The following is a 12,957-nucleotide window of genomic DNA, read 5'->3' on the forward strand; positions in this document are numbered from 1 at the left end:
TATAGCCTGAAGCCCCACCTGGGACCTCCTTCTCTTATACATTTCAACCACAGATAGCCGTAATCACAGGATCTTTACTATTAATCCCAGCAGTGGGTGAAATGCATTACTGGAGGCGTTTCCAGAGAAGGTTCCATGTTGTCTTTTTGTCACTTTCTACTTATGTGGAAACGCTGGTGTGCTGCCAGTTTTTTTTTTTTCTTGGATTGTGGACTGCTCTGGGATGCAGAATGGCTTCCTTCTGGCGTGAGCACCTATCAGCCCTGTACCTTTTGTGGCTTATACAAGCCCTTAAAGGAGAACTATGGGGTTAAGTCTTTTCCCCTTAGTTCTCCTTAGGGTAACGGGAGGACACAAACTAGCGTCCTCCCGTCACCCTAAAGGAACTTTACCCACCAATTTAATGTCTTCCAAAACAGCTACCTTTAAGGCATGCCAGCTGTCAAGGTTGCCAGCGTGCTTTTTTAAGCTCTCAACCAAACTTTCAAGCCCTCAATTAGCTGGTGTCATAGCTGATCACATGTACAGCACCATGGCTAAGATGGCTAAAGGCTAAGATGGCACCTTCCTTGGCTGTAAGGGGTAGGTGGGTGTAGTTCCGCTTTAAGTAGTCAGGAGGAGTTAGAAACCCTGTAAGGTTTTTAATCACTATTTGTGTTTACTTTGACGTCATGTCCCCTTATGTCCTTGGTGGTTACAGGGACAGAATGTGAGGAGGAATTTCACAGATGTAAGACAACAATAAAAACCCAGGACCCCCCTCACGTCTATCCAGTCGGTGTACATACACTTTAAGGGCTGATTATATGAAAACCTGATTGATAATGAAAAATGGCTATTGCCTTAAGCAACCAATTAGGTTTTAGCTTCCATTCTCTATGCGCCTGATTCCCTATGGAATTCCCATTCCACATGGAACATGGAGTCTGATTGCTATGGGCTAGGGCTCACACGTTTTCCTGTCTTTTCATAAATCATGCCCGTTGTCTATAACTGATGATGTTTATGGAGATGTTTTATTTCACTATGTTATTAAACTAAGCAGCCAGCTCTTGTTTGTCACCATTGTGTCTTCCTTTCCAGCACTCATTTCTCATTTCTCTGTGCCTAGTGTCTTCAGTACAGTGAGAACACTTGGGTTCTAGAGAACCAGCCTCCAGGTACCTTCGTCCTGCAAGCAGAAGCTTATGATGCAGACACTGGTGTGAATGGGGAAGTGAAGTATGGAATAATGAACAGAGAGGGAGCCAGTCCAGCATTTTCCATCGATGCAGATACTGGTATTGTATTATACTGTATTGCATGGTTTCTTGAAAATAATCTTTAATTATTTTGTTTTTGTTATTAGTTTTACATATTTGCTCTTTTATATGTTTGTTACAATATTACATATAGAGATGTATAGATTAGCCATTAGGGGCAACTGTCCATGGCTCAGTTTAAGAGTATCTGAACCCAAGAACAAACATTTTATATATTGCAACTTACCAGTTTTTAGATGTGGTGTCTGCATTTTTTTTTTTAAATGTTTTTTTGTCATAGGGTGACAACATTCATGTACATTCACACTGTATCTATGGAGGAGCAGCGTTGTCCAAGTACAGAACTACAAAACACTCCTCCCTCTTCTCTTCTACATAAGGGGAGGAAGGGGGGTTGTGTGGTTCTCTGAACAAAGCAAGGCAGGCAGAGGGAACAACAGTAATATATCAGCTCACAGGATTGCTGGCAGGATCAAAGAGTATTTTTTAAATTACTGAACAGATATAACAACAGGCTTGCAATAGTATAATCAACAGACCAAAAGGGAAGTGTTCATTGTTAGTGCTTAATACATAATAAAGAGAAATTGTCACCTTGCCTATTCAGGTTTTCTTAATAGGGCTCTGATTCTCACATTCACCATGCTCCCCCTCCACTCTGTTACCCGACTGAGATCTGGGTGTTATTCCTCTGTAAGCTCTGTATCGGAGCTGTAAGCTATGGCAGTGGCAACAAACCATATTAACCAATCAGAAAATAGCACAAAGAGCTAATCAGTTTCACGAAAGTGCAAGGAATATGCTACTTCTCCTTTCAATGTCCAGTCTAGTAAGTTTAGGGGTGGGGATAACAACCAATTAGAAATAAGTTTACTACAGCCAGATTAAAATTTGATTGGTTGCCGCACTCTTGTACATAGTCTTTCCCCATTGCACTTCCCTATCTAATAATCTTGTATATGTACATTTGTTTAGGTGTGATCAGCACAGCTCAGAATTTCGACCGGGAGAAGCAAAGAGAGTACACAATCTCAGTGACTGCCACAGACCAAGCTCAGGAGCCTCTGATTGGCATCTGTCCAATGACTATTCTTATTGCCGACGTCAACGATAACGACCCTAAATTTGAGAACAGTCGTTACCAGTGTGAGTACACCCAAGAACTTTCACAATGGCTGAGCACCAATTTATCTATTAGTCTTCAGTGTTGACACCTCCTAGTGAAAGGTGAATTCTCAGTTTGCATATGATCTCTTTTCATGTAGATTTCCTTCGAGAAGATACTCCAGTTGGAACGAGTTTCCTTCGTGTCGCTGCTCTGGACAGTGATCAAGGAGTTAATGCCGCCATCAGTTATACAATATCAGCACAACAGCCAGAGTATTTCCAGATAAACCCCAGCACAGGATGGCTGTATGTCAACTATCCCATCTCCCAGGTAAAACCCAATTGTGCTATGTCCAATCTCAGTCTTTCATTGAATTAATATACAGTATATGGCAGTAGGACTCATGGGACCAGGACAAAGGTGGCAAGACTGGTAGCAAGGTTGCTGGCTCCTGCACCCGTCTCTTACAGCATTACTAGGAGGAAGCCTGATGATTATTATTATAGGCAAAGGAGAGTAGGTAGGTGGCAGATCAGTGGCTTGCAGTTTGCTTTCATTCTCTGGTCTCTGGCACTGTTCAGGACACTATCTGCATGTAGTTTGCATGTTCTCTCTGTGTTGTGTGGGTTTCCGCCGGGTACTGCAGCTTCCTCCCACATCTCAAAGACATGCTGGAAGGTTAATTGGCTCCTGTCTAAGTTGGCCCTGTATGGGTGTGCAATAGGGACCTTAGACTGTTAGCTCCTTGAGGGCAGGGACTGATGTGAATGTGCACTATGTAAAGCGCTACGTAAATTAACGGTGCTGTATAAATACCTGTAATAAATAAAATGATCTGCTTTTCTGTATAATATGGGTCTGGAAACACTTGAAGCTGAACTCGGGGCAGAAATAAAAGACACAACTTAATGCAGCTCTCTATTCGTTATTACATCCCTAAATGCATTTTTACAGGAGCTCATTAGTGTGCAGCTTCTTCTTTCACTGTCCAGTCACAGGTTGGAGATTCAGGGGGAAACTGTGTTACTGAATTGCAGTAAAAAAAGAATCAGGTTTTCTGCCCTGTCAGGTAGAGTTGTACTGCGTAGCAGACTTGTGTAAATCTACAGAGTGGATGGACAGATATACAAATCCCTTGGCAGGTAAAACAGCTCCCATACCGTATAAGTATTTCATCTGTGTATTTAGCAGTTTGCCTGAAGTTCAGCTTTACCTAATACAGTACAGTGAATTGATGCCATATTATTCTACAATGCTAATTGTAAAAATGCAATATATTTCAGCTTACCAGTCCTTAGACAAGGTGGATGTGTTAGATTTCCTTTTTAACCTTTATTTTCATCTGATGCGTCTGCCAGAAACGCACTTCCTGACAACCTCTGCATCAGGACATCAGAAACAAGATAGCACTATGGAACCCCACCCCTCTTCTGTCATTTATAACATAGATGGGGTGTGGTTCTGTAGGCTTCAAAGAACAATGGGGGGAATTTATTAAAACTGGAGCAGACAAAATCTGGATCAGTTGTCCATGGCAACCAATCAGCTTCTCTCTTCAGTTGATTCAGTTAAGATTTAAAAATGAAAGAGAGAAGCTGATCGGTTGCAATGCACAGCTGCTCCAGTTTTGATAAATTCCCCTCAATGTTGTTAATAAAAGTCAAAACAGAGCACGGGAAGTTATCATGATCAACAGGCATTTTTTCCAAACTAAATAAACAGATATAACAAAGATACTTTTAATGGTATACTTAAAGGAGAACTGTGGGGTTAGGGCTTTTCCCATAGTTCTCCTTAGGGTAACGGGAGGACATAAACCAGCGTCCTCCCAAATAAAGAGCAAATATGAGAAGTGTATCTGTTTATTGTTAGGATCTACAATCATTATTAGCTTAATACATGTACTCATACTGTATAATATACAGTATACACTATAATATTATGCTTGTGTCTATAATGCCTAACGACTTTTGCATTTCACTAGACTTCTCGCATCACACGGTACATTTTTGCCACAGATGGGGGGAACCGCAGCACCAGTGTTGAGCTTACAGTGACCATCACTAACATTCTTAACCAGCCACCACAATGGGAGCAAACAAGATACTGGGTCTCTGTTCCAGAAAACATCACTCGGGACACCAATATAGTGGTAAGATGAGGCTGACTCGCGACAGAGCAAAATGATGATTTTATTAGAATTTAGAGCCCAACTCTAGGCTGAACCTTTTTTTTAGGTTTCGGACAGAGTAGGAAAGTGATGGAACCCATGTTTTTCTTTGTAGTCTGTGTCTACACTAAAGATTTAGAAATGTCTCAAGTGGGGTCACATACTGCTTCACAACAGAATTTTAAGTAAAATGGGGAAGGGATAGAAGCTTTGTCAAGTTATTATTACGCTTTGGGGTCTGTTTATAAACAATTGACAAAGCTGTTAACCCTGTGAATATCTGTGAACGTTCATTTGTGCATATATATGCCGAAATAAACATTCTTTAGTTTTTTGGGGAGATTTTTGTAATAAATTTTTGAATATTTCCATGTATTGCATTATGGACCCTATATGGAGCTAAAGAAGCACAATCAAATACATAAATGTTATTTTCTATGCTCCTCAGGGCTGTCTAGTGGCCATAGCCCTAACTAAGGCTCTATGTGTATGGCACTTGATGCTACCAGGGTGTGTCATAGGTCCAGATAAACACTGTCCTGATTTGGTATAGGGTGGTTTGTGGTCCAGTAGTCTTATTCTTTTGCCCTCTCTTTTATCATTCTAACATCTTGCCACCTATTCATTGTTTGCTTTTATTTCAGACAGTGAAAGCCACATCTGTACTGGGTGACCCACGTATCACATACAATATGGAGGAAGGGCTTGTACCAGAGACAAATAACCCCATTCGTTTCTACCTGAAGACAAACAGAACTGATAGCTCAGCATCCATATTGATATCTGAACCCCTGGATTATGAGGGCACCAAATTCTTCGCCCTGAAGATCAGAGCCCAGAATGTTGCTACAGTACCTCTAGCATCTTTTACAACAGTTTATGTCAATGTGACTGGTATGTTATACCTGCCTTTCTATTTCTCTGTGCAAATGCAGCTAATAAACTACAGACAATAAGACGATACTTGTTTTAATATAAATGTTAAAAGAACAGGGGTCCTGGTTTATTTATATCAAAGAGCTTTACCTGTTTTTTTCTAGTTCCCCATGCCTTGCCTGCTAATGTCAAAGTATGACCTTATCTTCTGTAGATGTTAATGACAACGTTCCATTCTTCACATCCTCCACTTATGAAGTGACGTTACAAGAAGGAGCTGAGATTGGATCATCGATTGCACAAGTTACAGCCATGGATCTAGACTCTGGCCTACATGGAAAGGTCTGCAACATGTTTTAAAATACACAAAATATCAACAATAAGGTGTATCTGTTACCTATATATAACAGAGGCAGTCTTTTTGGGCCCTAAGCCATTATTTCAGGTGTTGCATCCAATCAGTTTATTAGGAACTAGTAATGGCAAAGTAGCATGTAAATAAATATTCACCTCAGTATAGGAACCATATGTTTTACTATGTTTGTTAGCTATAAAGGACCTCGTGTATCAAAGTATCTGAATGCAGAGTCTGTGCTATCCATATTAATCATACTGCATAAAAAATATGAAAGGGAGAATTTCTTCAAGCAATGAAAAGTTAAGATAAATCTTAAAAATACATTTAAGCTCCCCAGCTAGCCTCATATTGTATCACTTTGATGACACTCTCCATATTTCTAAAAAATCCCTCTCAATCCATCTACTGAACGCGGCAAAAACGGTGATTCCTAGACACTGGAAGTCGCCATCCCCACCAACGATTCGGGAGTGGCTCTCCTGAATAGATACAGTATCGGCCATTGAGGAACGTATCCACTCTGGCAGAGATGACATGTCCAAGTATCTTGAAACCTGGACGTTGTGGCATTTATTCCGAGACTCAGAGGCATGTAAGGATTTAAGACGATAACACCACCCCTATCTGCTCTGTACTATGCTGTGCTCTCCTCCTTTTCATCTCTCCCTACTTGTGGGTCGGACGGGACCCCTTCCCCCTCCTTGCCTTCTCTCCCCACCTCCCTCCCTTCCCCCCATTCTTTCCGGACCTACTCCCTCCCTTCCCACAACTGTTCCCCCTGATCTCCCAACCCACCTGGCAATGATAGCACCTCATATACAGCGGTCATCCCCGTTATCCAAACCAGATCGGACTAGCAACGAACAACCTTTGGATAGTAAGATAGTTAAACCCTCCTTGCTATATGCCTTTCCTAATGTTTAGGGATCTCATTACTCCCGCAGTGTTAGTGGGATTTGTTAATTCCTTGGCCCACCCGATTGAGGTATACATGTATTCCTTTCCATCCTAATATGTGAATTAATGTGATGCCAGTACAATGGAATATGAGCTCCCATGTTGGATCCCACTCAGCCAATGCTATTGTACCCCCCCTTTTCGGTTTATTGCTTTGTAACACAGTTTTGGATATCACATGGCTGTTTTTGATTGTCAGTTTAATGCCTATGTACCTGTCATTGTCTAGGCTCTAAACAATAAAAAAATTTACTTGTGAAAAAAAATAAAATACATTTAAGTACCTTAACTGTTATAAAAAAATGTATCTTATTTGTGTATCTCTCGGCTGTAGATTCTCAAATCATCTCTGAATTGGTGCTGACACTGTCCTTCCTTCTGGAGGGGGGCTACTTTGGTCACCATGGTCCCTGTGTGTTGTAAAGTAGTCACTCCAAGCTCACTCCTGTGATGGACTACAATCTCACATTTAGTTTATTAATTTAAATTGAGATTGTAGTCTATCATGGGAGTGAGCTTGGAGCGATGACTACTTTACAACACACACAGGGACCATGGGGAAGAAAAATAGCCACCCTCCAGAAGGAAGGACAATGAGGGACCCCCCCGGTGGAATATGGGGCAGTGCAGGGTCCTGGTGTTAGAACACCGGGGCCCCGCACTGCGGACGGGCTTCTCGGTAAGGGTCCTGTGACTCACCTCCTCTCACGGCCGCGTCCCTAGTTACAGGCGGCGGGAGAGGAGAAATGTGTGTGTCACACATCCATCAGGGGGGTATGGCCGGTACCCATGTGAGGGGTTTGGGCAGCCTGGGGGCCTCTTACATGAGTATCAGCTGTACCAGGGGCGGCACGGCAGAGGTGACAGGGGAGGTGGTGGAGGAGGCCGGGCCCCAGCAGGTAAGAGTTGGGAGGAGGTACAGGGAAAGGGACCCCGACGACCAGCCCACCTGGGACCCTGCAGAGCCCACCATAGAGAGTCTCAGGTGGACTATGCAGGATCTATGGTGTGCTCTGCAGGGTCTCAGGTAAGTCCAGAGTCCAGCACGCTACTGCAACATTAGAGACCGCTGTGGGGGATTCGGGGGCCAGTGTGATCCGCGCCCCCCCCTGTCTTGGGAAGGGGGCCCAAGATAGAATCTTGCACCAGGGCCCTTTGGTTATTAGGTCCGCCACTGGATTGCAGGTAATAAGATGTAAAAGGACACTTGTCCACGTACATCTGACTCCCCATAGACCTAACATGGGTACGTACGGCTCAGTTTTTTCCTTCATCGGAAGAAGAGTAATCAGGTTTCTACAATTGGAAATCCCTTTTCTCTTCCATACCAGTTTGTGCAAAAGCTTACTCCCCTTCCACAGTACCTGGATTTTCTCAGTACAGAGATCTGTAGCTACAGATTACACTAGTACCTTTGCATACTGATATTGCTATGTGACATGGAAACAGTTATTCCTTTTGGTAATTTTTGATTTGTATTTATGTTTTTGGATTTCATTCCTCTAAGCAGTTCAGATAACAGCAGAATAGGGGGCTGAGAAAGCATGAGACTTCTCTTTTCTTCTTTATTGATCTAATTCTTGCATTAATAAAGAAAATCTGGACTTTCTTGTTAGCAATCACCTCCTGATGATCATTTCTAAACTTTTCTACAGGTGCCAATGCCAAGCTTAGATACCAGATCACCAGTGGAAATGCCAAGGGGATATTTGATGTGGAGCCAGAGATCGGAGCAATCTTTCTCACCCAGAGCCTGGATTATGAGCAGGGCGTTTGCTTCAAGCTGAGGCTAGTAGCTTCAGATGGTAAATGGGAAAATCACACTCTTGTGGTCATCAACGTGATCAATTTAAACGATGAGGCCCCAGTCTTCACAGAGAGTGAATATCATGGTAGTGTTCTGGAGGAACTGACCGAGCACCCTATACTGGTGCTGCAAGTAAGGACCCAAATAATAGCTGACCTTATACGGCAAATTCAAAACATATACTTGTATGATCTGCATAATAAGTAGGAACACACCCAACTTTATGTTTCTCAGACACACTAGAATCTTTTCCTATTTACCTAAAGGTCAGATTATTTATATAGTGTCATTTTAAAGAGGACCTGAACTGTGGAAGCTTTATGCATAAAAGGTAAGCAGTGTACAAGTTTTGGCTTTTGGCTCTCTGCAGCTGATCGTTCTTCCATTACTGACATAGTATGATGTGTCCTGCACTGTGTCAGTGTGTGTAGGCAGCCATCTTGGTAGAGCAGCAGGGCGTTTCTTCCTCTTATTAGACCTGCTACCCTGCTAACTGGAGATCTAATGACTAGTGGGGTAATATTCAGGAAGCAGCAGGATTATGTGTCGAAGTCATAGATCCACAGAGTGGATGAAGCAGAAGCAGGGAGATCACACTGATGCTTCATCTACAGCAAGCAGAACTGTTTACAGCACATTTGTTTTATTACTAAATCTCACTCCTAATCTCATGAGGTTAGCAATCAGAGGCACAGTGCCTTAGGTGATCTCACACTGCAGATATTCAGCTATGAGGCTCAAGGACTAAAAAACAAACCTGTCTTAGCAGTGGTTTTGTCCACTTATCTATTCTTATCTAGTAGCATGATAGGTTGATGTCATGGTTGGCCTCATCCTGACTCATTTATGCCGAGGGCCTGGTATTAGGCATAACTGTCTGTTCTACCTGAATGAAATCTGCTTAAAACAGAATGGAAACTGTGGCTGTTTCATGGCTGCAATTTCCCAAGCGCATGGTCATTGCACAAACAATCATATCCAGAAGCCATATACAGGTGAAACTCGAATAATTAGAATATTGTGCAAAAGTAATTGCAGTAGTTGCTGCAAAAGGGGCCCAAACCAAGTACTGAGTACATATGCATGCTTGTACTTTTCAGAGGTCCGATATTGTTCTATGTACAATCCTTGTTTTATTGATTGCATGCAATATTCTACTTTTTTGAGATTGTGGATTTGGGGTTCTTGGGGTTTTCATGAGCTGTAAGCCATAATCATCACAATGATGACAAATCACGGCTTGAACTATCTTGCTTTGCATGTAATGAGTCTATCTCATATATTAGTTTTACCTTTTAAGTTGCATTAGTGAAATAAATGAACTTTGCACGATATTCTAATTATTCGAGTTTCACCTGTAGCAATCTCCTTTAATCGCCTGCACAGCAGCAGCAGACTGCCTGAGGAAGGGCTTGCAGTAGGAGTAAATCAGCATATGTGCTGACCATGAGCATGTGAATGAAGGAGAGACCAAGTGAGCAGATTGATGATGACTCAGCAGTGTGCTGCAATTTCTTCATAGTCCAATCAGCAGAAGGTGGATGAGTACCAAACTCTGGTATTGCGACAGTGGATGTTGAGGATCTGTTCATGCTCATGTGTGGCAAGGTTGCCTGAATGATAAAACTCATTGGGATGAATTACAGTATATGTATGTATATCATTCTATTTGGGTGTCAACTAAGTACATTTTATTTCAGCTAATTTCCCTGGCTTGTTTTTAATACTATCTTCATACAGTAGATCTAGTTTTTCTCCATTACACAGTAACCTTCTATATTTATTTACTGCTTTAGAAAATAGCCACTTATTTTATTTATGTATTGTGTCCAGGTTTCTGCTACCGATCCTGACCAAGAAGCAGATCAGAGTGCTCTCCGTTACTCTTTACATGGCCAGGGAGCCAACAGTGAGTTCATCATTGACCAATACAATGGAAAAATATACGTACAGAGAACACTAGACCGAGAACAGCGTGCGACTTGGCGCTTTCTGGTTCTTGCCACTGATGAAAATGGTGAAGGCTTGAGTGGATTCGCTGATGTGATTGTTGACATTAAGGATGTCAATGACAATCCACCTGTGTTCTTGTGCACCTCTGATGGCTGCTTTATGGGCTATGTACCAGAAAATTCCCCTGCAGATACTACAGTGATGGAGATGGCAGCTTTTGACTTGGATGACCCAAAATCTGGGAAGAATGCCATTTTAACCTATAGAATTATCCAGAATGTCCAAAACGAAATAAACCTTCATTTGTTTGGAATTCACCCCTCCACTGGCTCCATTTACACTGTTCTGGGATCTCTGGATAGGGAGAAAGAGGACAGATACCTGATTGTTGTGGAAGCTAAAGATGGAGGTGGCCTTTCTGGCACTGGAACTGCCACCATTATAGTATCTGATGTGAATGACCATGCCCCTGTATTCGCTCAGAAAATGTACACAGCCTTTGTTCCTGAATGTTCTGGTGTTAACAGCGAGGTGACTGTTTTACAAGCCTGGGACAATGATGAAGGGGAAAATGCAATGATGGCATTCAGCATTGCTGGAGGAGACGATGACCGCAAATTCTTTATAGAGACAGATAAGATCCACAAACGGGGAATCCTTCGTCTCAGGAAAAAGGTGGACTACGAAAAACCTTACGAGAGATCCTTTAATCTGACCGTAAAAGTTGAAGACATGGATTTCTTCAGTGTGGCCTACTGCATCATCCATGTTGAAGACTCAAATGATCATGCTCCAGTGTTCTATCAATATATGTATGAGTTGCCTTCAATGTCTGAAGATGTCTCTATTGGCACACCAGTCGTCCGGGTATCTGCAGTTGATTTGGATTCAGGAGTGAATGGTTTGTTCTCCTATCACATTCTAGACTCTTCTGATCCTGGTGGTCAGTTCTTAGTGGATCATGATGGCAACGTTGTGGTCTCTAGGCCATTAGACAGAGAAGCATTTCTTTATCATCGGCTGGTGGTACTATCCACAGACATGGGTGAACCAGCCCTCACTGGAAGTGCAACCATTGTCTTCAGCCTTGAGGATGTCAATGATAATGCTCCTGAATTTGAAGTCCAGTATAGTCCAATCATCTGGGAAAACTCGGAATATCCCCATGTTGTACAAATAAACAAAACATCAACATTATTATATGCTAAAGACAATGACACAGCAGTCAACGGTCCCCCATTTTCATTCTACTTAAGTGACTCTCCGATCACTGGTGATTGCAGCCTGACAGACTTTCACAATGGAAGTGCCATGATCACTGCTCTGCGCAGCTTTGACAGAGAACTGCAAAAGGTGTTGTATTTACCAATTGTTATTACTGACAGTGGGAGTCCTCCTTTGACATCAACAAACACATTAACAGTTGTAATCGGAGACAGAAATGATCATCCTCATTCTTCTGGACACATGGACTATCATGTCTACTCATATAAGGGTAACAAATTTCAACAATTGTACCTGTTGACAGGAAGCAGGGTTTCTGCTATCCCTTTACGTATACAAAGGATAATAAATCCTAGATATTTACAAAAAATTCAAAAGTCAGTGCGGAGGTCTGCATCCCTTATAAAAGTGTATATTGGTCATGGAACACTGAGATGACTTTTGAGGGTTTTTTTATAAACTATTCTATAGCGGTAATATATTGTATAATACATAATTGGGCAGACTGGCACTGCCCCAACTTGTGCAGTCACAGCAGTAGGATAAAGTTGCTAAAACGGACAGGACAGCTTGAATAAAGGGAATAGTTTTGTCTCTGCTTGAATAAGTGAAGAGATGCGGATGACGGTACAACCAGCAAACATTTCATATTTTTTTATTGCATTAAAATTAATTAAATTCAATAAAAAGATGTGTGCAGTGCATGCTGGTTGTGCCATCATTCAAATGTCTTGGAATCACTATTGATCCGCAGTCAGCTGGGTATGCACCCGGTTGTTGGTGCGGGCAAGCTTGAACGCACATGATGCGATAAGAACTAGTATGCTTGAACAATCTGTTGGGTTTGCTTTTACCAGCCACAGCTATATACATGTCAAATTATCAAGGTACACAGACAAACAACCTAGGATGGTGTGAAGTTATAAACTTGACGCTCTAAGGTAGCAATGTCAGTTTTATAGCACAATTATTTACACCTAATTTGTGAGGACCTTTGTAAGATATGGCTGTTTTGAGGTTTAATTCTTTATGGTACTACAGCTTTTGGTCACACATTGACCTATTTTCTAAGGATTTTTTTAAAGCAACAACTTGACAAAATCTTCTGGCATAGCTATAACATTAGTGTGCGTGTGCTGGTAAAAACAGAGAAAGAGAGTTTCACACCCCAATATAATTGTGTGTAGCTTTGTGTAAATAAATACCACTTTCAGGTATGCCGGGGCCTGAAAGGGGGGGGGG

The 12,957-nt window shown here is 41.9% G+C and overlaps 1 protein-coding gene across 1 annotated transcript in view; it reads left to right on the forward strand.

Annotated features, from left to right (window-relative positions):
* The window catches only part of LOC108795896 (neural-cadherin-like), a 71,739-nt gene that overhangs the window by 25,433 nt on the left and 33,349 nt on the right, over positions 1–12,957 (forward strand). The window contains exons 10-18 of the mRNA XM_018567225.1: positions 1,112–1,280; positions 2,238–2,408; positions 2,528–2,700; positions 4,355–4,522; positions 5,185–5,434; positions 5,631–5,758; positions 7,898–7,916; positions 8,387–8,670; positions 10,372–11,986. Coding sequence (XP_018422727.1) covers positions 1,112–1,280; positions 2,238–2,408; positions 2,528–2,700; positions 4,355–4,522; positions 5,185–5,434; positions 5,631–5,758; positions 7,898–7,916; positions 8,387–8,670; positions 10,372–11,986 — 2,977 coding nt within the window. The remainder of the gene's footprint in view (positions 1–1,111; positions 1,281–2,237; positions 2,409–2,527; positions 2,701–4,354; positions 4,523–5,184; positions 5,435–5,630; positions 5,759–7,897; positions 7,917–8,386; positions 8,671–10,371; positions 11,987–12,957) is intronic.

This window comes from Nanorana parkeri, unplaced genomic scaffold (genome assembly GCF_000935625.1).
Source record: "Nanorana parkeri isolate BGI_ZX_2015 unplaced genomic scaffold, ASM93562v1 scaffold1023, whole genome shotgun sequence".
NCBI classification, from domain to species: Eukaryota; Metazoa; Chordata; class Amphibia; order Anura; family Dicroglossidae; genus Nanorana; species Nanorana parkeri.